The following is a 25707-nucleotide window of genomic DNA, read 5'->3' on the forward strand; positions in this document are numbered from 1 at the left end:
ATTAAAAATGGAACCCAAACCCAACATTTCATCAATTTTGGTACACTGGAACTATTTTAAATAAGAACGATTACATTTGCAAAAATCACCTTATTATTTTGCTTTAAATCTTGATTTAAAAATCGAGATGAAAGTGTGTGGGTTCCAAAAAATATCGCTGTTCTCAGAAAACGATGCTCTTTCAGATGATATATAAAAACCAATATATTTTTCAAAACTAAAGAACCCAATTGGCTCTCTACTTGCTCGGAAACTGTCTACATGTTATGCACTTTTCAACTATAAATTTTAACCACTTTATGACAACTCGAACAAGATCTAAAAGTGGTTAAAAAAATCCATTAATGCATAGACGCGTTTTTTCGTGTAACGGTGTAACAAAGCACTCTATAGCAATGAACTACAGAGAGAGGTGAAGCAGATCGTGAAATATGGTAACGCAAGTAGTGACGTCACTAATTGCTTGTATCGTACAGGGGTTTTACTCACACAACTTAACCGATTACTTCACCTTGGTAATCCAGCTCATTGACTCTATAGTACTTCGAGTCTGACGGGTGATGTGAAGAGTTTGTTTTCATGTTGATGGTGTAATTTCTTTAAAAAAAAGGTAGATATTGTCTATAGTCGCTATATTCATAGTCTGGCGGATAGAAATGCGATTTATCAAAAAGCCGAACCATTTCAATATATTGTAGACCAACAATTGAAAAGGTACTATCAACTTTTATAAACAAAACGTTGATTATTCTTTCCTCGCCAATCGAAGGTAAATAACCAGCATCATCGGATAGGGGAAACTTTCTACAACCTAAAATGGTGTTAGTTTGTGTAGGTGAGCCTTTAGTCACGAGAAAATAATTTCCGAAATTTTGTTCGCAACAGCTGATGTGCTCATTTCTGTTGTTGGTCGTGATTTGCTCGATTGGTTCCGCTATTTGACAGCTCAATTGGTTCCCAAGATTCTATCCGCCAGACTATGAATATAGCGACTATAGATATTGTCGGGTTGGATTTAATGTTTCTGGAAGAATATTATACCATTTTCGTTTCTCAAAAAAAGTGATGATTGAAGCAGATTAAACAGAGGTATTTTTAAGCGTAAAACTACGGTAAAAATAAACACATTGTGTACACTCCTACAGGAACATCAATAAGTAACATGGCATCGATTCAGGAGCGGCTTCAGCTAAAACGCGTTCCGCTTGATAAATGGTCAACGAAGGAAAAGCTTTGCCTAGCATCGGCAGTGGCATGTAGCGGAGATCAAAATTGGATGTCCGTAAGCCGTTCGTTGAAGATGCTTTGTGGTGCCAACCGGCCGGCTGATTGGTTCTCGCAGAAATCTTGCGCCGCTCAATATGGGAAGTTACTGGAGAATGTCGAAACACCGAAGCGCAAAAAGCGTACCGCTTCCGAGAGGGATGGAGTAGCTGCCGTAGAAACACCTGGAGAGTCCATTTTGCGGAAGCTGACACAAGAAAGAATCATCGAGCTGAAAAAGATCATCCAAGAAGAGGCTCAGCAGTACACCAAGGTGAAGGAGGATATTATTTTGATACAAAGTGGCGTAACAGACGAGAAAAAGTTAAGAGAAATGTGGAAGCAAATTCAAATGGAAAAAGCTCAGAAGGAGAAAGAGCAAATCCTACATGCTCAATGGTTGAAAGAGAGGGAGGAAAAAAAGCTGGAACTAGAACGTCAGTGGAGACCATTATTTCCAAACTCACCCAATTCTTCAAAAGTACTTGGATCTAGTGTAAAGATCAAAGAAGAGATCGATGAAGATAGCCAAAGCTCTTCAAAATCCGGCACATCTCCCTTGCTAACATCTTTACTAAAGAGTCCGTCGGCAAATCCCTCCGGTAGCCAAGGGCTACCATCATCGGGAAGCAGTAGATCTGCAGCCTCTCCTACAATTACAAATCTACTCACTGGAAATTCACCAACAACAATGAACATTTATGCTAAAAACCTATTTCCGGTTACTGGAACCGAATCAGCACAGCAAAAGGAGGGAAATCAAAGCGTTTTACAGGACGAAACTAAATTGAACATTGGAGAATCTAGTGCCTATCAGGTGGCTCCAAATCTAACAAAGCTTCTGGATAATCCAATGAAAAACAAAGCTTCTGCTTCTCATGATGTCCAGGAGTCACAGAAACTGGTCGAAAGTGTGATTAAATCTGAAGATATGGATACAGATCCTGATAATGCAGATCCAGCTAAAGATTTGATGGCTGTTTTCCAAGAATTAATGCCCGAAGAGCTTGATGAAATACTCAACGAAAATAGTAGCATGATTCTCGAAGATGAAATTCTTGAAAACGTTGTTGATTCGATCATGGAAGAGGAGGAGGAAGAAGAAGGGCATCTGAAAGGAAAAGATTTGGAGGCTCTAGAGCAAGCCAATCTTCTGAATAGCAGCATTGTGGACGGTCAGGATGATGATCAAAAAGCAAATGGTTCAAAAAACGAGGAATCTACTCCTGAGGTAGCAAAGGGCCCTTTTTTGAAACCGGCGGCAGCAGCGCCATCTCCTCAGCAAGTCTCTGTATTTGAAGAGGATTCAAATCTGGTCAAAGCAGACGAGATTTCAAGCGCTGTCGATGTCAATGTTTCGGAAAAGAAAGAAGATACTCAGGAGACAGTTGCTGGAGGTAGGATAATAGTCATAATTTTTAATTTTGCTTACAAACAATTTAAATTTGTATTTTTATTGCTACAGGAAACCAAGTTTTGGCGATCAAGGAGGAGCTGATAGAGGAAGGAATTAAACCAGTGACCGATGAGTTAAAAGATATTATTCCGATAGAAGACAGCAGTGGAAGCTCTTCTGGTTCAACTCCATCTAGCGTTGAAAATAAAGAAAAGGATGAAACGGTAGGCTTACATTCAGTTAAACAAGAGGAAGCAATCATCATTAAAACGGAATCTGAAGATGATTCTGCAGATAAGCTGCTTGCACCACTGGATACCAGCGCACCTGACACGGTGGCATTGGTTATTAAATCAGAGGAAACTGTGGATATCAAACAAGAAGTTGAAGAAGAAGAAGAAGAATACTTCGAATCTGGTTTAAGTGATGAAAAATCTGTCGCATCTGCGGTTGAAAATAAGTTACAGCAAAGCGCTACAGCGCTGACAAGTGAAGAGGAAGCTGCTCGAGCAAAAAAGGAAGCGTTGGAAAAATTAGCTGCTGAATATGATTTTAAGGACGACGAGGAACCGATTGTTCCATTGTCTATTCAGAAATCAAAGGAAGAAAAGCACGTTCCTGAAGAAGACGTTTATATGGACGCCCAGGAAAACCTCGAAGAAACAGAGGGCTCAAAAGAAATAGAGCAGAAAAAGCACGAAGACACTGTCGTGACAATCACCGACACTGATGATGATTCCTTGATTGAAATGAAAATTTCTAAAACCAAACGAGACTACTCGAGACGTCGTACCGTAGATGAACTATGCAAGCCTAAGGACGAGCATTTGAGTACTCCAAAAAACGAAGAATCCGAAGTAAGAAGTCTACGAAAGCTTCGTGATCGCGATCGTTCAATAAGCCCGTTTGTCATACTGGATGATGACGCAAGCGACAAGATGAAACGGAGCTATTCTTCAACACCAGTTATGGATTCTATTCCTAGCTCTCCAGCTTCAAGTGAAGATCGAGACTATCGAGCGTGGAAGAAGTCGATTATTTCCATACATTCGAAAATTTCTTCGCTTCGGCAAGCAACAGCATTCATGAAGCCTCTACCCGAAGAACAAATATCGGACATCATATATCGTCCGATGGATCTTTCCACCATAAAAAAGAACATCGAAAACGGAACCGTCAGAACAACGGCCGAATATCAGCGAGACGTTATGTTGATCTACGTGAATGCGATGGTCCTAAATCGAGAAGAGATCTGCTGCTCTAAAGCCGCTCAATTTCTAATGAACGAATGTGTTGCACTCGTTGAATCAATCATGGAAACCGGCAGGGCTCATCGCGAGAAGGAATCGGAAGGGCGAGGCAGCAGTGCAAACAAAAGAAGTTCACGAAAAGGAAACACTAGAAGTTCAACTTCGACTACTCGCAATTAACTTCGCGATTAGTTGTGCACTAATAGATATAAGAATAGTCGTACAATAAACAAATGATCACCCATTAGTGAAATAATTTCATTCAACTGAAAACTATTCATCATAACTTTGTCCAGAACTTTGAGAACAATACGCAGTAGGCCTGTCATGGTGGTTACTCATGGCTACTCAGAAAATCGATTGTTATTATTATTATTATTTTTTTCAGTCAATATTAACTGGGCACCGAAATGTCGATCTACGATGCACATGCGCTTCTTGTGCGCACCAAAAGTGCATAAGGGACGACCATTCAGATTAATATGCGCAAAATTGCGCTGCAAACATACAACATGAGAAATGTCCAATCTTCATCCAGATTTCTCCTATGCTTTTAAACGTGGAATGAAAATATTCCAAATTCAAAAACAAACGCTTGAAAAAAATATATAGTTAATAATATATCATACATAGTTCCATTAACATGAGACAAAATTCGTAAGCCTTTAAAACGTTGTGATAACTTAATTGAAGTTCAAAAACAATTTAATATAATCTGATAGCTTCAGGAAGTACCAAAGACGTTTGGAAATTTCACTTCATGAAGACCAACGAGCTTGAGTGCAGTTCCAGAAAAACTGCAAGATCATTTCAGTGAACTTCAGGGCAGTTACATGATTTTAGGAAAATAGGGGGAACCTTCAAGAATTTCCGATAATTTAAGGATAGTCCAAAGAACTTGAGGGAAATTTAGTGAACTTAAGAAAAAATCGAGAGCTTCACAGAAATGTAAGATATTTATGGAAGTGCTGAGGGAAAAGAATTGTTGATCTTTCAAGACATTCCCAGGAAAATGATCAGAAGAATTGAGAGAACTTCAGGAAAGATGAGAGATTTTCAGGGCAGCCTCATTATCTTCTCAAAAATTGTAGGAATTTTAAAAACGTTCTGAGGAATGAAAGGAATGCCGAGAATTTCCCAGAAGTTTCATAAACAAGCTGCGGGAACAGTTAATAAACAATAATTGAATTGTTTAAACCATGAGTTTCGGGAAAGGTGTATGCGTGATCTAGTTTGGACGACATTGTTGGCTGCTTTCAGAAACGTCGCTGCATTTGCATAGCTTTTTGTTAAGTCGGTCGTAGATTGTGGTAATGTAAGGGGCACGGTGGCTATAGAGCAACCGTTTTTGCTTAATGAGTAGAAGATCATGGGTTAAAAACCAAGCCTAATTACATTACTGAGTTGATATGGTCAACAGCGTCGCGTCATTTGCTTAGCAGGCTTCAAAAGGTCGCATCACTTCCCAATGCGAATCCAGATCTAACTTACCCTTCCTACTAACAAAAACGTCCTTCCCGTGACAACCGTGGAGATGTGGAGGTATACTCGGTCTCTAGTAACAACGGTTGTTGAAATCACAATCCTTTCCTTCCCCGATGACCGTAAGGACGTGGCCGGCACCGTAATTGACCTAAAAAATAAGGATTCACTGAGAATGGATTGCTAGTCCCAAGCCCCATTCATATGGTTCTTTGTGCATATTTCGCTAATTCTGGTCAATCACGGAGTAGCAACTACTGAAATGTATGGTCAAAAATGCTCAATGCTCTCAAATTGCTGATCAAAATCATGTTTCAATAGTGTGTTTATTGCGCGCTGGAAAGTTAATTTCAAGAAAACAGCGAGATTTCTCAAAAAGTTCTGTTATCTCCCACAGAAAGTCTAGATTATTTCAGAGATCATATATTTTTTTAAACTTTATTAGAGAGATTTTTAGCCGTTGGCTAGTTCATTTCTATAAAATGGGAGGCCCCAGAGGGGGGTTCTGCCAGCAAATTTTGTTACGGAGTTGGCTTACAATTCACATGTACTCAAATAGAAGCAATTAAATCAGATTCCTGTAAAAAGACTAACAATACAGGCAACGAGAAAAAAAAAACAATCTGGAACATCAAAGTTAGGTAGGGTTTTGAAAGAAATCGGAGCTCCGCCGTAGGAGGGGTAATCCCCCGTCCGGTAGAGATGTACCGTCAGTCAAAAGAAAGTTAAAAGGACCTAAATGTTGTTGTATAACCCAGCGTCCTTGAGGAAATAAATAACTGTCGCTAAAGTGGAAGGTTAGTCGCCCAGTATGTCCCTAATGCTGTTGGGAAGTGCGTACTGCTCCCGTAGTTGTTGGTATTGCGGACACAGGCATAGGATGTGTTCCACCGATGCAGTGGTTCCGCAAACGTAGCACATTCTGTGGAACTGCGTCCCACCAAAACTATGTGAGATCCTTATATGGACTGTCCTAAGACGAGAAACCACCTTCTGGTCCCGTAGTTTCGACATATCCGTCCACTTGCTCGTCGTTCCTTTGATTCTTCGGATGAAGAGGGATTGGGATTGGCACCACTCTGCTTCCCAGGCTTCCCCCATTTTGCTGACTATCCATCGCTTTATGTCCTGTAGTGGCACTTCGTCGGTGTAACGGGGGCCAGCTGGTCCAGACCCTGCCAGGCTGTCGGCTTCGCTGAGATATGATATTTAGGTAGTTTCATTATATTCAGGGCAGTTCCGAGTACTTCGAGGATGATGATGAGAGAGCTACGGAGCAGTCCCAGAAACTTTCAAGGAGTTCCGAGGAATTATGGAATATTCCGACAATTTCTGGAATGTTCCGAAAACTTCAGGGACATTGTGGGATCTTCAGGGAAGTTATAGTAATATCAGAATAATTTCCAGATCATTTTAAAAATGTAGAGTACTTGGAAATGGAGGTACTGATTTTTTTGTGAAGTCCATAGAAGTTCGAGGAAGATTAGCGAAAAGCAAATTTTTAGCTAAGTAGTCGCACCCAATTGATCTGCGCCCTATAAAATATAAATATGTCTGAAATAACGATTCGCCCGCCCCTGACGTTGATGACGTTGTTTCAAATAGTGTATTAACAGGTATTAACTAGTTGATGTGTTACGTTGCAAAACATTTGCACTTTATCGATGCTGCACGATGAGCAGCACCGTACTCTACAGGTGGTGAAGGGGGCATTTTCCACACAACAAGACCTCGAGGGGCGGAAACTCGTTCTAATGTTCCTTGAACATCTACAAAGTCCCTCACTTCTTGAAATTATTCTTAATTTTTTTAAAGTTTCGACAACATTTCCAAGCAACATATTTTTTTTTTCTAATTTATCTCATATCATACTTGACTTTCTCTAAACTTCAGGAAAAATATTTCTAGAAATTTTCCTAAACATTCGGGCAAAACAAAGATTCCAAAATTATAAGTTACCAAATCAAACCCTTAAGTTTTTAAGAAGTATGATGAACTTCCTCAAACCTGAGCTGAGTTTTTATCAAATTCCTAGAACTTTTACCAAAATCACTGAGCTTTAACAATTTCGGCAAAACTTCTACACACAGAGATTATTTTACTGGGGTCAGTAATTTTTTACTGGGTTTTCAAACAGCTGAAAAAGTCAGTAAACTGAAAATAACGGTCACACGTAATGCAACGAACAATTTTAACATATTTTATTTTTATCATCAAATAAATGTAATAAGAACACAGTCTGTATAAATTTCAAGAAAAAATCACTTTTATACAATTTTTTACAATTTTTTTAAGTTTACTGACTTTTTCAGCTGTTCAAAAACCCAGTAAAAAATTACCGAACAGGGAGGCCGTGATTTTGTGTGTATGAAATCCCTTCAATTAGTGTCAGTAAGGGTCATTAAGACCTACTAAGATTAGCACTACTGACCACCTGTTCCGATGGTAGAAGTCCTTCACACAGGTGTGTGTGTGTGTGTGTGTGTGTGTGTGTGTGTGTGTGTGTGTGTGTGTGTGTGTGTGTGTGTGTGTGTGTGTGCGTGCGTGTGTGTGTGTGTATGTGTGTGTGTGTGTGTGTGTGTGTGTGTGTGTGTGTGTGTGTGTGTGTGTGTGTGCGTGTCTGTTTGTCTGTGTCTGTGTGTGTGCGTGTGTGTGTGTGTGTCTGCGTGTCTGTTTGTCTGTGTCTGTGTGTGTGCGTGTGTGTGTGTGTGTGTGTCTGCGTGTGTGTGTGTGTGTGTGTTTTTTTTTTTTTTTTTTTTTTTTTATAGTAAGGTTTAGGAAAGCTTCAAGAAGCCTGGCCTGTAGTGAAGGTGGCACGGTGTGGTATCCACTAGTTGCCTAGTGCAGCTCCACTAAAACCCATTCCTTACTCTCTCCTCTGCCTGGATCCCCCCGGGACCACTGTGAAGCGACTACTTCGGGGGGTGGCTGTGCTCATGCACTTGTCGTACTCTCAGCGCTAGCTGGCGTTGCTAGATCGCTGCTCTTCTCTCCATTTACGCTGCAGCTCTGACATAATCTGTGTGACTGCCCTGCTGACGGCATTCCAAGAGTCCTCCTCTCGACACATTTCATCAACGACATTCTCCACGTTAAGGACGGGCATCTCCGTTCGCACTGCCTCGAACCTTGGACAGTCAAAGACCACATGCTCCGGCGTTTCATCGACGTTGCCACACTCCGGACAGAGGGGTGACGCTGCGTGTCCGAACCGGTGCAGGTATTTCCTGAAGCAGCCGTGGCCAGACAGGAACTGCGTTAGGTGGAAATTGACTTCTCCGTGTTTTCTGTTCACCCAGGTCGAAAGAATCGGTATTAGTCTATGTGTCCATCTACCGTTCTCCGTCGTGTTCCACTCCTGTTGCCACTTAGCCAATGACTCCACTCTCACAACTTTCCGTACTCTTCCGGCTTCTCTCTGCCTGTAGCACTCGCTGTCCTCCGCCAGGGTGATGCCGATAGGGATCATACCGGCGATAACGCATACTGCTTCCGACGAGTTGGTTCTGTACGCACTCACGACTCGCATGGCCATGAGCCGGAACGTACTGCTCAGTTTCCTTTGGTTCTGCTTCGTTTCCAGCGCTGGAACCCAGGCTGGACCTCCATATCTCAGTATCGATGATGACACGCTGGCCAGAAGACGCCTTTTGCTACTGCTGGGACCAGCGTTGTTCGGCATGATTCTAGCTATCGCGTTGATGGCCTTCGAAGCCTTCTCACAGGCATATTCGACGTGGCTGTTGAAGTTTAGCCGGTCATCGATCATCACTCCCAGGTATTTTAACACACGCTTCGAGGCTATGGTGTGCTCCCCGACGGTGATTTCTGCCCGCTGTACCGCTTTACAGTTACTGACCAATAACACTTCCGTTTTGTGGTGGGCTATTTGCAGCTTCGCTCCTTTCATCCAGTTACCAATCATGTCGATTGCCTCGGTTGACAACACTTCCACCTCTTCCAGCGTCTCGCCTGTTACCGTCAAGACGACGTCGTCCGCAAAGCCAACGATCTCAACTCCTTTGGGCAGTTTCAGCGTTAGCACGCCGTTGTACATCCCGTTCCAGAGCGTTGGACCAAGGATGGAGCCTTGTGGAACTCCCGCTGTGATCCTAATCGATCTCTGTCCCATGTCTGTCTCGTAGACTAGAACCCGGTTCTGGAAATAACTCCTCAGGATCCTGCACAGGTAGTCAGGGACCCTCATTCTATGCAGTGCTTCGGTGATGGCCTCCCAGCTGGCGCTGTTGAACGCATTCTTGACGTCGATCGTTATCACGGCGCAATATCGATCTCCTCTCCGCTTCTGTTTGGACGCCTTTTCAGCTCTCTCGACCACTGTCCGAATTGCATCCACCGTCGATCTCCCTTTCCGGAATCCGAACTGCCTCTCCGACAATCCGTGCTCACTCTCCGTGTATTTCGTCAGCCTGTTTAGGATGATCCTCTCCAAGAGTTTTCCGAGTGTATCCAGCAGGCATATAGGCCTGTATGATGCTGGATCCCCCGGCGGTTTTCCTGGTTTCGGCAGCAACACTAGCTTCTGTATCTTCCACCTGTCAGGGAAGTGACCCTCGTTCAGGCATTTCTGCAGCACCATCCTGAACATGTCTGGGGATGACTGGATCGCCGCTTTCAACGCTACGTTGGGGATTCCATCCGGACCGGGAGCTTTCTTCACCTTCAATCCTTTCGCCACTACTACGAGCTCCTCGTTGGTGATTTCGACGTTATCTCCCTCTCCTTCTCCGTACGGTGTAGGTGGCCAGGTTGTTGGGTCGTGCTTCGGGAAAAGTCCTTCCACGATGACTTTCAGCTTCTCTGGGCACATTTCAGCGGGCATCGTTGGACCTCTGATCTTCGCCATCACGACTCGGTATGCGTCGCCCCAGGGGTTGGCATCAGCGTCTCGACACAGCTCCTTAAAACAGTTCGACTTGCTCTGCTTAATCACTCGTTTAAAAGCGGCCCTGGCCGCTCGAAACACTTCTCTTCGTTCCTCTCTGTCTGCTTCCGTTCTTGCTCTCTGAACACGTCTTCTGGCTCTGAGACAACTAGCGCGGAGAGTACTAAGTGCCTCGTTCCACCAGTAGACTGGACGCCGTCTGTTATTTGGCTCCAGTTTCCTCGGCATGGTCGTGTCACATGCTCTCACTAACGTTTCTGTCAGCTCGTCCGCATTTAGATCTACGGGACTCCCGTCCGCACGAAGTGCCTCAACGAACAAATCCTTGTCGAAAGCTTTCGTCTTCCACTTTCGGTCACAAGTTCTCGTCCTCCGTACTGCCACAGTATTCCGTTGACCGATGCCATATCGTATCGCCTGATGGTCGCTATGGGTATATCCTTCGCACACTCTCCAATCCATGTTTGCCATCAGCGACGGACTGCAGAAAGTAACGTCGATAATGGATTCTCGGCCATCTCTGCGAAAAGTGCTGCTGGTGCCTTTATTGGCCAGGATAACTTCCAGTTTTGCCAGAGCTTCCAGCAGACTGTGCCCTCTTGCATTGGAACACCTGCTTCCCCACTCCACTGCCCAAGCATTGAAGTCTCCTCCGATGACTACCGGTCGTCGTCCGACCAGCTCTTCGGTAAGTCCATCAAGCATCTCGTGGAACTTCTCCATCGTCCATCTGGAGGGTGCGTAACAACTACACATGAAGATTCCGTTGATTTTGGCGATGACGAAGCCTTCGTATGAGCTCGCAACCACTTCTTGAATGGGGTATCTGCCCATAACTTGTATAGCTGCCATCCCAGCTCTATCCGCAACCCAGTTACCGTTATCGGGAGGGACTCGATACGGTTCCGCAATGATTGCAACGTCGCACTTTGTTTCTGTTGTCGACTGCCACAACAGTTGCTGAGCAATGTCGCAATGATTGAGGTTTATTTGGGTTACCTCCATTACTGTTGGCCTGCCATCGCCTTTTTGTATGCTAGGCATTTGAAGCCTCCCGTCGTATGATCGTTACCGTCCTCTTTTTTGCAGAGCATACACCTCGGATGCTTCGTGCAGCCTCTTGCAATATGGCCTTTCTCTCCGCATTTCCTGCACAGATCAGATCTGTCAGGGCCATTGCAGTTCCTCGCCTGGTGACCGAATCCCATGCACTTGAAGCATCGCTCCAATTGTTTGGTAACCCGAGGAGTGGCTTTCAGCGAGCACAATGACCAGCCAACCTTGACCTTGCCCGTCTCCAACAGCTTATTCGCTGCAGCTGTCGAAAGCCGTATAACCGCCGTTTGCATGCCGCCGTACGCCTTCCTCATGCGGATTGACATCGGGACATCTCCCAGATCGCAGTGCACTCTCAACGCACTTCTTAACTCCTCTTCTGTGGTGATCTCGTCCAGGTCCCTGCACTCGACCACTGTCTCCTGGGATAGAGCTCTTACGCTCGCCCCTTCGCCAAGAGACTTTTCAACGAGCTCCTTGTAGGCTGAGCTCTTGATAGCAGGATCCTTCTTCAGCTCAAAGAGGATCTCGCCTTTCTGGGTTCGCCTGGTTTTCACCACGTTCTCTCCTAGTTGCTTCAACTCCGGATCCTCTCGTACCTTCCGGAGGAGTGCTGCATACGACGTTTTGTCCTTAGCTTCGACGATCAGAGCATCGCCCTTACTTCGCTCCCGACGAGTCCTGGGTATCTCCTTCTTCTGTTCAGCTTTCTTCTTCACGTCTTTTTCCTTCCGTTTTTTCCACTTCTCCTTTGGCTTCTCGACGGTACGCCAGCCTTCCTCCTTGTTGTCTTCTTTGTCGTTCTTGACTTTTTTCAACTCCTCTTCCTCTCCTGGAGTTTCCCTTTTCCTCTTCTCCGAGCGTGGATTTCGAGGTCCCTTTGGCGTCTCCTGTATTTCAGCTGCTGCTTTCTCCTTGGCCTCGATCAGTGCCCTTTCGGCAGTTACGGACCTCGTCCTCAGCGCATCTTGTTCACGTTCGGCAGCAATAATGGCGGATTTGATGCCCGTCACCATTTCCTTTATTGCCTTGTGGACGTTGCTCTTATCCTTGATGAAGTCATGGAGTTCATTGATCCTCCTCCTGACCTCCATCAATTTGGTCTTCCCAAGCTGCAATCCTTCTTGGGGTGTGCTACTGCTGGATTTCGGTGTGAACACCTGGCTTAGCATACGACCTAGCTCTCCTTGGTGTCCTTGCTGCTCACCTTGGGGCTTACTGCTGCTGTTGGAACTCGCTGTTGCCTCCAGGTTCAACACTGGTGATCTCTGCAATATCCCGCTCCTTGCAAACACATTCGCTCCTCCGTTTTCAATTTCTGGCGTCTTGCCGTCGTCCTTCATATTTTTTTGGGTTTTCTCATTTTCTTCTTTTTTGTTTTTTTCTCCGTTTTTCTCCATTCTGTTGGGTCCCCCCTCCGGGCCGCTATCTCCACTCGTTGTATGTAGTCGCCTATCGTGATCCCATGGTTATCTATGCAAGCAGGGAGGCCATGCTAGGGTTGACACGGTCCTTCATGGGGGCCGTGTTCAGAGCCAGATCGGCGTAAGTCAGGAATGTTACATCTGAGCCTACCACCACAAACGAAGTGACAGACGGAGCGGCTCGAAAACTTTGGTGACTAACCTGCTATTGCAATTTTTCAGTGTACCACATGGCAACACCACTACTACTGGATTGTACCACATGGCAACACTACTATTGGATTGAACTAGCATTTTCACCAAATGTACTAGAATATTTTGGTTCTATCTCTTTCACTCTACTCAAAACTGAAATGCATAAAAAAATGACAAAATGATACGCACTCTTTGCACACTGTCAAAGAATCATTGTACACAAAATCAACTTTGTTCAAATCAAAACAAAAAAACTAACCCATCTGGTGGATGATGGCACAAGCTTCCAAGAAAGTGAACCACATTATTTTAATGGATTTCTTCGCCAGTAAGTCGTCTGTCACTTCGTTTGTGCTACCACTCACCAATCACCAATTGGTGACGAGTTTTGAACGTATCCGGAGGCCTGCCAAGGTTTTACCGGGACGGGGGCAGCCGCACTATTAGCCCACTCGCCATTTCAAGAAGGTGTCACCCTTCTTTACTTAGGGAGCAGAATAGCACGACTGTCAGCCCTGTAGCGTGGTATCCAATCCATTGTGCCGTGTCGTGTCCATAGTTCCATGCCGTATCCAGTATGCCGTAATAAGGATCTTACTGGCGTCGATCCTAATGTGCCGGTTGGCACTCCTGCGGGTTGACGAAGCATTTCCTCGATCGCCGTGTTATGGTTACCGCGCCAGTGTTCGCGTCGCACCCCCTCACTTTGCTATTGTCAGAAGGACAACATTGCCCAGGCTACACCACGGGGAGGTGTGAGGTAGGAACTTGTGAGGAACAGAGATAGGAAAAACGCTCTTCCCAGGTTGTCAATTCACCATTTGTAGCCCATGTGTGTGTGTGTGTGTGTGTGTGTGTGTGTGTGTGTGTGTGTGTGTGTGTGTGTGTGTGTGTGTGTGTGTGTGTGTGTGTGTGTGTGTGTGTGTGTGTGTGTGTGTGTGTGTGTGTGTGTGTGTGTGTTTGTGTGTGTTTGTGTGTGTGTGTGTGTGTGTGAGTGTGTGTGTTTGTGTGTGTGTGTGTGTGTCTGTGTGTGTGTGTGTGTGTGTGTGTGTGTGTGTTTTTTTTTTTTTTTTTTTTTTTTTTATAGTAAGGTTTAGGAAAGCTTCAAGAAGCCTGGCCTGTAGTGAAGGTGGCACGGTGTGGTATCCACTAGTTGCCTAGTGCAGCTCCACTAAAACCCATTCCTTACTCTCTCCTCTGCCTGGATCCCCCCGGGACCACTGTGAAGCGACTACTTCGGGGGGTGGCTGTGCTCATGCACTTGTCGTACTCTCAGTGCTAGCTGGCGTTGCTAGATCGCTGCTCTTCTCTCCATTTACGCTGCAGCTCTGACATAATCTGTGTGACTGCCCTGCTGACGGCATTCCAAGAGTCCTCCTCTCGACACATTTCATCAACGACATTCTCCACGTTAAGGACGGGCATCTCCGTTCGCACTGCCTCGAACCTTGGACAGTCAAAGACCACATGCTCCGGCGTTTCATCGACGTTGCCACACTCCGGACAGAGGGGTGACGCTGCGTGTCCGAACCGATGCAGGTATTTCCTGAAGCAGCCGTGGCCCGACAGGAACTGCGTTAGGTGGAAATTGACTTCTCCGTGTTTTCTGTTCACCCAGGTCGAAAGAATCGGTATTAGTCTATGTGTCCATCTACCGTTCTCCGTCGTGTTCCACTCCTGTTGCCACTTAGCCAATGACTCCACTCTCACAACTTTCCGTACTCTTCCGGCTTCTCTCTGCCTGTAGCACTCACTGTCCTCCGCCAGGGTGATGCCGATAGGGATCATACCGGCGATAACGCATACTGCTTCCGACGAGATGGTTCTGTACGCACTCACGACTCGCATGGCCATGAGCCGGAACGTACTGCTCAGTTTCCTTTGGTTCTGCTTCGTTTCCAGCGCTGGAACCCAGGCTGGACCTCCATATCTCAGTATCGATGATGACACGCTGGCCAGAAGACGCCTCTTGCTACTGCTGGGACCAGCGTTGTTCGGCATGATTCTAGCTATCGCGTTGATGGCCTTCGAAGCCTTCTCACAGGCATATTCGACGTGGCTGTTGAAGTTTAGCCGGTCATCGATCATCACTCCCAGGTATTTTAACACACGCTTCGAGGTTATGGTGTGCTCCCCGACGGTGATTTCCGCCCGCTGTACCGCTTTACAGTTACTGACCAATAACACTTCCGTTTTGTGGTGGGCTATTTGCAGCTTCGCTCCTTTCATCCAGTTACCAATCATGTCGATTGCCTCGGTTGACAACACTTCCACCTCTTCCAGCGTCTCGCCTGTTACCGTCAAGACGACGTCGTCCGCAAAGCCAACGATCTCAACTCCTTTGGGCAGTTTCAGCGTTAGCACGCCGTTGTACATCCCGTTCCAGAGCGTTGGACCAAGGATGGAGCCTTGTGGAACTCCCGCTGTGATCCTAATCGATCTCTGTCCCATGTCTGTCTCGTAGACTAGAACCCGGTTCTGGAAATAACTCCTCAGGATCCTGCACAGGTAGTCAGGGACCCTCATTCTATGCAGTGCTTCGGCGATGGCCTCCCAGCTGGCGCTGTTGAACGCATTCTTGACGTCGATCGTTATGACGGCGCAATATCGATCTCCTCTCCGCTTCTGTTTGGACGCCTTTTCAGCTCTCTCGACCACTGTCCGAATTGCATCCACCGTCGATCTCCCTTTCCGGAATCCGAACTGCCTCTCCGACAATCCGTGCTCACTCTCCGTGTATTTCGTCAGCCTGTTTAGGATGATCCTCTCCAAGAGTTTTCCGAGTGTATCCAGCAGGCATATAGGCCTGTATGATGCTGGATCCCCCGGCGGTTTTCCTGGTTTCGGCAGCAACACTAGCTTCTGTATCTTCCACCTGTCAGGGAAGTGACCCTCGTTCAGGCATTTCTGCAGCACCATCCTGAACATGTCCGGGGATGACTGGATCGCCGCTTTCAACGCTACGTTGGGGATTCCATCCGGACCGGGAGCTTTCTTCACCTTCAATCCTTTCGCCACTACTACGAGCTCCTCGTTGGTGATTTCGACGTTATCTCCCTCTCCTTCTCCGTACGGTGTAGGTGGCCAGGTTGTTGGGTCGTGCTTCGGGAAAAGTCCTTCCACGATGACTTTCAGCTTCTCTGGGCACATTTCAGCGGGCATCGTTGGACCTCTGATCTTCGCCATCACGACTCGGTATGCGTCGCCCCAGGGGTTGGCATCAGCGTCTTGACACAGCTCCTTAAAACAGTTCGACTTGCTCTGCTTAATCACTCGTTTAAAAGCGGCCCTGGCCGCTCGAAACACTTCTCTTCGTTCCTCTCTGTCTGCTTCCGTTCTTGCTCTCTGAACACGTCTTCTGGCTCTGAGACAACTAGCGCGGAGAGTACTAAGTGCCTCGTTCCACCAGTAGACTGGACGCCGTCTGTTATTTGGCTCCAGTTTCCTCGGCATGGTCGTGTCACATGCTCTCACTAACGTTTCTGTCAGCTCGTCCGCATTTAGATCTACGGGACTCCCGTCCACACGAAGTGCCTCAACGAACAAATCCTTGTCGAAAGCTTTCGTCTTCCACTTTCGGTCACAAGTATGTGTGTGTGTGTGTGTGAGTGTGTGTGTGTGTGTGTGTTTGTGTGTGTGTGTGTGTGTGTGTGTGTGTGTGTGTCTGTGTGTGTGTGTGTGTGTGTGTGTGTGTGTGTGTGTGTGTGTGTGTGTGTGTGTGTGTGTGAGTGTGTGTGTGTGTGTGTGTGTGTGTGTGTGTGTGTGTGTGTGAGTGTGTGTGTGTGTGTGTGTGTTTGTGTGTGTGTGTGTGTGTGTGTGTGTGTGTGTGTGTGTGTGTGTGTGTCTGTGTGTGTGTGTGTGTGTGTGTGTGTGTGTGTGTGTGTGTGTGTGTGTGTGTGTGTGTGTGTGTGAGTGTGTGTGTGTGTGTGTGTGTGTGTGTGTGTGTGTGTGTGTGTGTGTGAGTGAGTGTGTGTGTGTGTGTGTGTGTGTGTGTGTGTGTGTGTGTGTGTGTGTGTGTGTGTGTGTGTGTGTGTGTGTGTGTGTGTGTTTGTGTGGTGTGTGGATACAATCCGCTTGTATCGAAGAAACATACTGTGAGCTTATTTGTTGATAAAACTGTTTAACCGATAGATGCCAACATTTTTAGTCCTGGAGATGAAAGGTGATAGCTCTTCTGTAAATCCAATAATTCATACTTCTAGAATCAAAGAATACTTACAGAATACAGCTGTATAGAAGCGTTAATGGACATATGTAATAAGAGCTTGTCCCAACCGTCCCAACAACCATAATTAGCTGACTAAGTTCGCCAGATTAGCTTGTATAGAGGTTTCCTCATATCGTATAACATTTGAACACAGCTTGAGGCTGTATAAATGAAATGAGTAAAGCGTTTACATTGTGAAAATTGTTAGTTGGGATAGTTAAATACTTCAGCTTTGTAAAGGAACAGAGTAAAAGTATAGATACTATAGATTCCATAGATAAGCGGAGGCAAAGTATAATGTAGCCAAACGAACTGTCAGTTGTCAGTTAGTGTAGCCAAACGAGCATGACGTCATCATGGTGTTGTTTGTGGGAGAAGTATTGTAATATTATGAGCATAAAACGCTTTCCACACTCCACATTTCGATTTATTTCGCGGACAACGGAAGAAGGAAAGATAAAGCAAACCATTCCTAGACTCATTGTTGCAAAGATTTGCTTTGCACTTCATTTTGAACTTTTACGCACGAAACAAAACAAAACTCCACAACTAAGAGCTCTATGATGGCATGAACTTTTTTCACGGATGCCAGTAAGATAATTTATTTTTCATGGTTGCCAAAACAACTTTTTGTGCCTCCGCTTATCTATGGAATCTATACCAACAAACAATTCAAAGTCACAAATAAGCATATATATTGAACAAATGCTTTATAACAGTGTACAATGCTGAATAGAACGGGTTGTCAAATTATGTGCTGAAAAAAACTCATTGAGATCGATAGATGCGCCTTTATTCCGCTGTTTGCTCTGATTTGATTAATATACTTATTAAAAGCTATACAAACGATGACTGTCTTCCTGATTCAACACCAGAAGTTTGATCTAATAACATACTGAATAAGTGTAATTTGCACATACATATAGTCTAATAATTGTTTTCTGGCACCATTATTAAATTCTATTGCATTGCTTAATAATATTGCTGAATAATGTCATGAATACAGTCAGTTTAATAGCTCTTATACCACTATGCGTCCATGTTTTAATTGCATGCTTTGTAAATGCTTTACAAACGGCGTATTCATTCATTATTCCACAACACTGTTTGAGGATAACAACAAAACGAAATTGGTAGCATAGTGGTTACCGTTTCCGCTTGCCAAGTAGAAGGTCGCGAGTTCAATCCCAGCCACAACCCTTTTTTTTTATTTATTTTCTACGCCTAATTAATTTAAATCGTAAGCATAGATCGTATCACTCACAACAACCTATTCATCAATCTATCGAAAAGAATAGCCCAGCATCCTTTCCATCGAATTTAGAGAGATGGAGAGGTAGCATTGGTCTCATGTAAAACAACTATGAATGAATTAATCATTCTCACATCTCCTTGAATTAGCTAGAGTTACGGCTGGGAGTGCTGATAAGTATTCAGATTCAAGCTTTTATTGCATATTTAGGCAAGGCAAGCGGCTGCCCTAATAAAAATTGTATGGTTAATTTGCTTAACGACGTGTTCTGGGTATCATCCAAACCATTTGTGGAATAGTTCAATGATTTGGGTTATCGTTCGTTTATGGTTATTTTTTATTAGGGTGGTGATCGGAGGGTCATGGTTCGTATCCCTTCTACACGGACAGAAAATTGTTCGCATTGAACCAAAAAAAACTTTAGTTGTATTTAAACAAACAATTCCGGTTGAAATTATATTGCATTTTGTTGTTTCAATAAAACTTAGTCATAGAAATTCAAAATAGGATTCTTTTTGTTTTAATAAGCCACTTTTCAACTGCAACTATTGTAAAAATAACAATAATTTATTATTAAACCAACAATAGTTCATATTAATTTAGCATTTATTTGCTGTGTCCATTGCCCGGGCCATGAATGCAAAAATTACTACCAACCATTCCCTCGTTTTCAACCGGACAAAAATATAAACAATAACAAAACTTGTGAATTTCGGGAAATAAGTGCAAAATTTCCGAAAATCGTGAGACTTGAGGCAAGTAAGTATGCTCCAGTTCGAGCTGCAGTTGCTACATATCAGTGCTAACATTTGAAAACGGCGCAAAAGCCATTTGTAAACAAATGGTTTGTGGGCCCTTTACTCGCTACCCGTAGAACGCCCACGCAAACCAACAGCATCGTCAGGAAGGGGAAAATTTCCCCTACCCGATGTTGCTGTTGTGTCGCGTGGGTGTACTTCAAGTAGTGAGTAAAGGGCCCACAAACCATTTGTTTACAAATGGCTTTTGTGCCGTTTTCAAATGTTAGCACTGATATAATCAATTTTCTGTTTTTTTTCTTGATTTTTTTTCCGTCAATCTGGTTTTCCGTACTGAGTACCAATGCTGCCGACGCCAGGAAGGCAGCTCCCACACCTGGACCCTACATATCGACCCATCAACTAATTAACCGGAAACCAATGGCTTTACTTCCCTTCCGAAGGATGATCAGTGAAAAACAAAACAAAACATAAAAAAATGGCCATATTATTGAATAATTATTTGAATCAATAAACATATTTTTATTTCTACTGCGTGAATTGTCAGACTTCATAAAATAAATATGATTGAATCAACAAGAAATCTCTTTTAAAAACAAACATATTTTTGTTGTTGACCCAGCTGCCAAATTTGGCAGCTTACGTCAAAACCATGAAAGCTCTTGTAAATTCGAAAAGATTTTCTTTTTGATTTAACAATCCATGGGTTTTGAGGAACAAAAATACTGGATTGTTGAAACAATAATGATTTCTTTTTGCAGCCAAAACAAAATGAAATTCTTATTGATTTTACGTCAAATATTATTACGTTTAAAATTTTTTTTCTGCGTGTATAACGACATGTTGTGTGTGTACGTATGTATGTAATAAATTTTCTAGATGTGTGTATGGTGAGTGTGTGTGCTTCGACAGAAATAATGACACAACAATCACTAACGGGGGAGAACACCCTGCTCTGTGCCGTTTTTATTTTCGGATTAATTATCCTGTAGTTGAATTATCGTTTAATAAATGTATAATAGTGTCTAATTAAACATTATTTCACATGAAAATTAAGCGTCTATATATACTAGACTGATGCAAAATTTGAAATTTTTGCTCCAAGGTGCTCAAACGGTTCCAAATTGGGTCCTGATTAGGCTCTTAAAATTTGAACTCATTTAGTGAGAAACTGACTTGGCACAAACCATTTGAAGTTTATATGGGAATTACTATGGAGAAACCATAATTTTGGTTCATATCGATCTCAAAATTCACCAGTTCACTCTACTTTAAAAAATAATAGCTTAGCTTGTTGAAAATTTTTTCAGCTACAACTTTGTTGAAGACCATTTTTCGATCACATGTAAGGAACAAAAGTTATTAATGATTCAAGTCACTGATGTCTTATGATTATGCTCAATCAACTGTTCAGCAGGCAACATTGGTGCTTATGGCGCGTAGAATAGAGGACAAAAATCATGGCTACTATGTCACACTGCAGAATACAGTGTTGCCCACAAAACAGTTGCTTAATCTTGCCATAAGATTATCAATCTCTTAAACAATTAATAACTATTTAATTTGACGTTTGGCTGAAAAACGATTTTCTGAAAAGTTGTAGCTGATAAAAATTCTCATATGAATAGCAATAGAATTTGTTAACAGTACAATATGTAAAAAGGCTAGAAGATAATGAACAAAAAGTTTTGTTTTACCCATAGTAATTTCCATATAAACTTAAAATGGTTTGTGCCAAGTCAGTTTCTTATCAAATGAGTTTAAACTTTCAGAGGCTGATCAGGGCCCGATTTGAAACCGTTTGAACACTGTGGAGCGAAAATTTCAAATTTTGCATCAGTCTAATATATACACCTTTATACCATCGCTGTTTAAGGAAGTAATGATGTCTAATAGACGCTGAATAATCAAACATTTGATCGAATAAGCTCGGTTACAACTCTTTTTTTTTTCCTTGTTCGGGACCAAACACTACTGCGACCAGTAAATTGATCTATTGTAGTATATCCCGTGTCCTTAGTTAAGTGCATGTCGTATTACGTATTACTCCATCACTATTGAGAAATGATGAAGTATTCGATTTTTTTTTACAGTTGCCACTCTTGCATTTATCGCAAGGATCCGACTCTAATTGAAAGGTCCCGCTATTTATACCCTTCGGAGTGTTGAAACACCCTCCAAAGGCGCGCCCCTTTGTCAGTGAAAATTGGATTCCTTAGCAACAAAATTAAGGTATGACACCGATAATGACCATGCATCAGAACCCTAGTCTTAACCACTTCAAACTAGGGAACAACGAATAGAAGATTAGGAATCACATAGATGAAGACAACTAACTCATTTTTTTTCCTTGTGTCAAGATCATCCTCGGTAGACAAAGCCGAGTCTTGTCACTATCAAACAAGGCATAAAAAGTAACAAGGACTAAGATGTGTTCCTTGGATTACTAAAAAATCCTGTTCCCCTAGTTTGAAGTAGTCAGGACTAGGAATCGGTGGTACATCCCGTAACGTATTTACCACGAAAAGGTGATCTACCCACGTTACTCTTGTAAGTCGAATAAAAGCTTCTCGACATACCTTATTCAACACCAAATATTTCGATGTTGTGGTTGAATAAATTCTCCAGATTTGTGTGAACAAAACCTGAACAGAAGTTATTATTAAAAATAGTACAAGTATTATTAAGCATGCAGTTGAATAAAATCGTCAAGAAGTCGTTTCTTCAATATGCAATTGTTTGTGGTGCTATTGCATGGTGCTATAGAATTATCGAGTTATAGAATAACAATCCCATACAAATTCGCTATCGCAGTAGCCACGTCATTATTTTTTTCTTTGGTCACTTTTCGGTAGCTCTGGGAGCCAGTTGTTGAAATATCTAAAATAATAAAAGTCCAACAGTTTCTTCGACAGATGAGATTGTTTGGTGTTCAATGATAAGCGTTGATGGCACCATCGAAAAATCGTCGTTTCTAGCAAAGATTGGCAGATTCTAACGGAAATTTTCGGTGGAGTGAACGGTACAAAGTCCGTAGGATTCACGCACAGACTGACGTTTGCTTATGGGATTTCACTTTTGGAGTAAACAGCTACAGAGTCACCGTCAACACCAATGAAAACGAAAGAATACTTTTGAGCAGAGCTGGCAAATGTCATTTTCAATGAAAGATCTAACGCGATATTTACAGAGATACTTCTGTTACTATCATCGGATGAGAAAATCTCAATCAATTTTTTTTTTCATGACAGAACGTGACAGTGTTGTGATCATCGTAATTACTAGCTCATTTATTGCTATTAATGTTCTTGTACCCTAAACTTTTCTACCGACTTGTCTTTTATTTATTTGTTTTTCAATTTTTCCTGATTATGTTTGCCGGGAGCGCAAACTATTTTAAATTTAACACAATTGTTAAATTGAATTTTGACATTTCTTTTCAGTTTTTCTCTGGCAGGGGGCGCAAGCCATTCAGGGAGTTCGAATAACATCAAGAAAACACGTAAAATGTCAGGAAAGTCAAGACTTTCGGAGAAGTTCTAAGATGTTGAAGAATTAGATCTGATAATTTATGGGCATTTCCATCCATTTTAGTAAAATTTAGAGAATTTAATTGAAAATCTTCTTCCTCTTTTTCTTCTTAGTATTTCAAGCTTATCGCATATTAGCTTATTGCGTGCTTTCATCTTAGTGTTCTAGATGCACTTCCACAGTTATTAATTGAGAGTTTTCAATGCCTGTATCATTTTTGCATTAGTATAATTGTGTGGCAAGTATAGTCATACTCTATGCCCAGGGAAATCGAGGAACTTTCCAGCATTTACTCAAAAGTAAGTTTAAAGAACTTTAAAGAACCGTTGGGTAGTTTTGGTTCTCCGTGTGTATAAGGCTACCACACGCTAACTTGAAAGTACCTATTAATGGATAAAAAGACCCATTTTGAAGAAAAGTGGCTTAAATCATTAATTGAGTAAACCTAATATTATCATAGAGGTTGATATTATTCATTAATGAGTTAGTTAAGTTAGTTAGTTATCTTTATAAAGGAGACTTTCAGCCGAACGCTGGTTCGTCTCCGGTACTCATTAATGAGTATTTGACGCATACTTAATAAAATGGGTACTTTTTAACCTCCATGTTCTTATTGGGGGTGGATAATTTTGAACACAATTGCTTTATGGGCTTCCTGCCGTTAATTATTTAACCTAATATTAAAAGTAGTAAAAAGAAGAACAATTGATGAGCGTTTTCGTAGAATAATTGTATACCTTTTTTCCGTGCTGAGCACCAATGCTACCGACGCCAGGAAGGCAGCTCCCACACCTGGACCCTACTTATCCAACCCATCAACTCATGAACCGGGGACCAACGGCTTTACTTCCCATCCGAAGGAAGGCGTGATCAGAGATTTTATGCCTCAGAACATCCCGGTGGCACCGACTGGGATTGAACCCAGGCCTGCTGGGGTGAGAGGTAATCACGCTTACCACTACACCACCGGCGCCGCTGATTTTATACCCTGTTTCGTGATTTTTCGATCCAATTCTGCTACTTTTGTATCACTTTCACTTTCACTAATTCACTTTAACTATCACTTTGAACTATAACAGATACGTATTTCGTTTACTACTTGAAAACTTCTTCAGTGTCTAGTCATAGACTAGTCATAGTTCAAAGTGAAAGTGAAAGTGATACAAAAGTAGTAGAACGATGAAAAAGGTAAATAAATAATATTTATATTGCTTTACACGGTAACTTGAAGGTACCCATTTAATGAATATCTTATACTCTTTTTTGAAATTCTAAGAATTAAAAAAATGGGTGTTTTCAAAAAGTTAAAAATTGTTACTTTCTATTCACTTCAAAAAATGTCTTATTGCAATAAAAATGCAATAAAATAATAATTATTATATAATCAAATATGTCTTATACGTTGTAACCAGTCACCCTTTATGCGAGAAAAGGCTATTCCAGCCTCGGTTCCGGCTGTTCATATTTCAACCCTCGTCACCGTCTTCCATTGCCGAACCATCCTGATATTCGATAGAATTCCACTGGTTCCACGGCTACTCTGAAAAATTTGTTGAAACGCAGTACTGGACATTCACTCGCCAGTCTCCACTAATTGAAGCTAACGGCAATCTCATGTACTTTAATTCCGCTTACCTGAAACGGAATTGGAAACGGAACACATCCCACTTCTAGCTCCTACCTCGTGAAAATCACATCGGATTGCTGTTTTTCGTCGTGCTGATGCAATAATGACATTTCTGTACGGAGTACTATTTGCATGAACTTTTTTTTCTCAATCGAATTAACACCAGCAAGATGGAATCTTCAAACTTCCTTTCAAGCTTCCTTCGAGTATACCGCGAGCCGTAATTTTTTCAACATGTCTCCGAAATGCAAAATAATAATAATTTATTTACCCATATTTATTGCAAGAAGACATTTTTTAAAGTGAATAAAAAGTAAGCTTTCTTATTTTTTCAATACCCATTTTTTGACAACTTAGTATGTATTCCAAAAGCGAGCATAAGATACTCATTAAATGGGTACTTTCAAGTTAGCGTGTAGAAACACGCTTTTCTGATGCTCATACACCGAGGCAAATAGAAATGTAAAAGTTCTTGTCAGCATTACTCTTGTAAGAATTTATTTGAAGTGGTGTTTTTTGGATATTTTTTGGAACGATTATCTGAATTCTCTTTGAGCTCTTCTCAGAGATTCTTTGAAATTGTCCTAAACATTTCCTCACAATGCCATTGGAGAATTCTCCAGAATTACCATTACTACATTTAAATTGCCCAAGTATTTCCTGAAGCTTTCCTTACAAAGCCACATATCCCAAGTTGTTTTTTCAAGTTCGAGGTTTCTAAAAAAATTTCGTACTAATATTTTTAAATTCTAAAAAATTCAACCGCCATGGTTAAGGCGTTCAGGAAAGCAGCCTTCAGATAATTTGCATGATTTTGTAGCTCGGAAAACTTCGTAAGTCTTAATGAGGCCTTGGAAATCATACGAGATATCCAAGTTCAAAATATTTACTTAATTTTAGAGCTCATAAAATATGTTACAGTTTTTTAGAACCAATACTTTTAATGATTCGGGATCTAAATGGTTTTTCAAGATCTAAAACAATTAATTTGTTGTTGATGCAATGAATTCTGAGGAAAGTCGCTAAATAAAACATTTTTGAATTTCCCCTTTAGCTTGTCTTCCTTGGCTGTTTTTGCCATCTCCTTACTACTGGGCTGAGTGTGGCCGCACTTTACGTAGAAACTTGCAATATGGTCCGCCATATGCCTTCAGCTGAGCACCACTGGACTAGTTTGTCCCTTGAGTGGAAATAACAGTCAAAAAATTTTAAGTTTTCTTGTTAACATTTTTCGTAGTTTAACAATTTTTTTATAATTGTTCTTCAAGTATGAATTTAAATAATCAAGAAGGATCAGATCGCATTATATGTGGATGAATTTAGAATTAATAGCATAGGTTTACTGAAGGAAAATTGCTCA

At 42.4% G+C, this 25707-nt stretch overlaps 1 protein-coding gene across 2 annotated transcripts; it reads left to right on the forward strand.

Annotated features, from left to right (window-relative positions):
- The first annotated feature begins 588 nt into the window (after positions 1–588).
- On the forward strand, positions 589–4156 carry Brd8 (Bromodomain containing 8). 2 transcript variants are annotated; one of them, XM_065237363.1, is made up of 3 exons: positions 589–610; positions 1146–2660; positions 2729–4156. In XM_065237363.1, the coding sequence occupies exons 2-3, from the start codon at positions 1163–1165 to the stop codon at positions 4087–4089; spliced, it is 2859 nt and encodes a 952-aa protein (XP_065093435.1). In that variant the 5' UTR covers positions 589–610; positions 1146–1162; the 3' UTR covers positions 4090–4156. The 2 variants fall into 2 exon arrangements, with proteins under 2 accessions (XP_065093435.1, XP_065093434.1); XM_065237362.1 differs by lacking the exon at positions 589–610 and adding an exon at positions 1002–1089.
- The last annotated feature ends 21551 nt before the right edge of the window (positions 4157–25707 follow it).

Source organism: Ochlerotatus camptorhynchus, unplaced genomic scaffold (genome assembly GCF_037179485.1).
Source record: "Ochlerotatus camptorhynchus isolate MF236.1 unplaced genomic scaffold, CSIRO-AGI_Acam_v1.1 ptg000609l, whole genome shotgun sequence".
NCBI lineage: Eukaryota > Metazoa > Arthropoda > Insecta > Diptera > Culicidae > Ochlerotatus > Ochlerotatus camptorhynchus.

Coding starts and splice junctions, on each gene's coding strand:
- Brd8 (XM_065237363.1), top strand. CDS start 1,163: ATGGCATCGATTCAGGAGCGGCTTCAGCTAAAACGCGTTCCGCTTGAT. Junction 2,661..2,728: donor TCAGGAGACAGTTGCTGGAG/GTAGGATAATAG, acceptor TTATTGCTACAG/GAAACCAAGTTTTGGCGATC.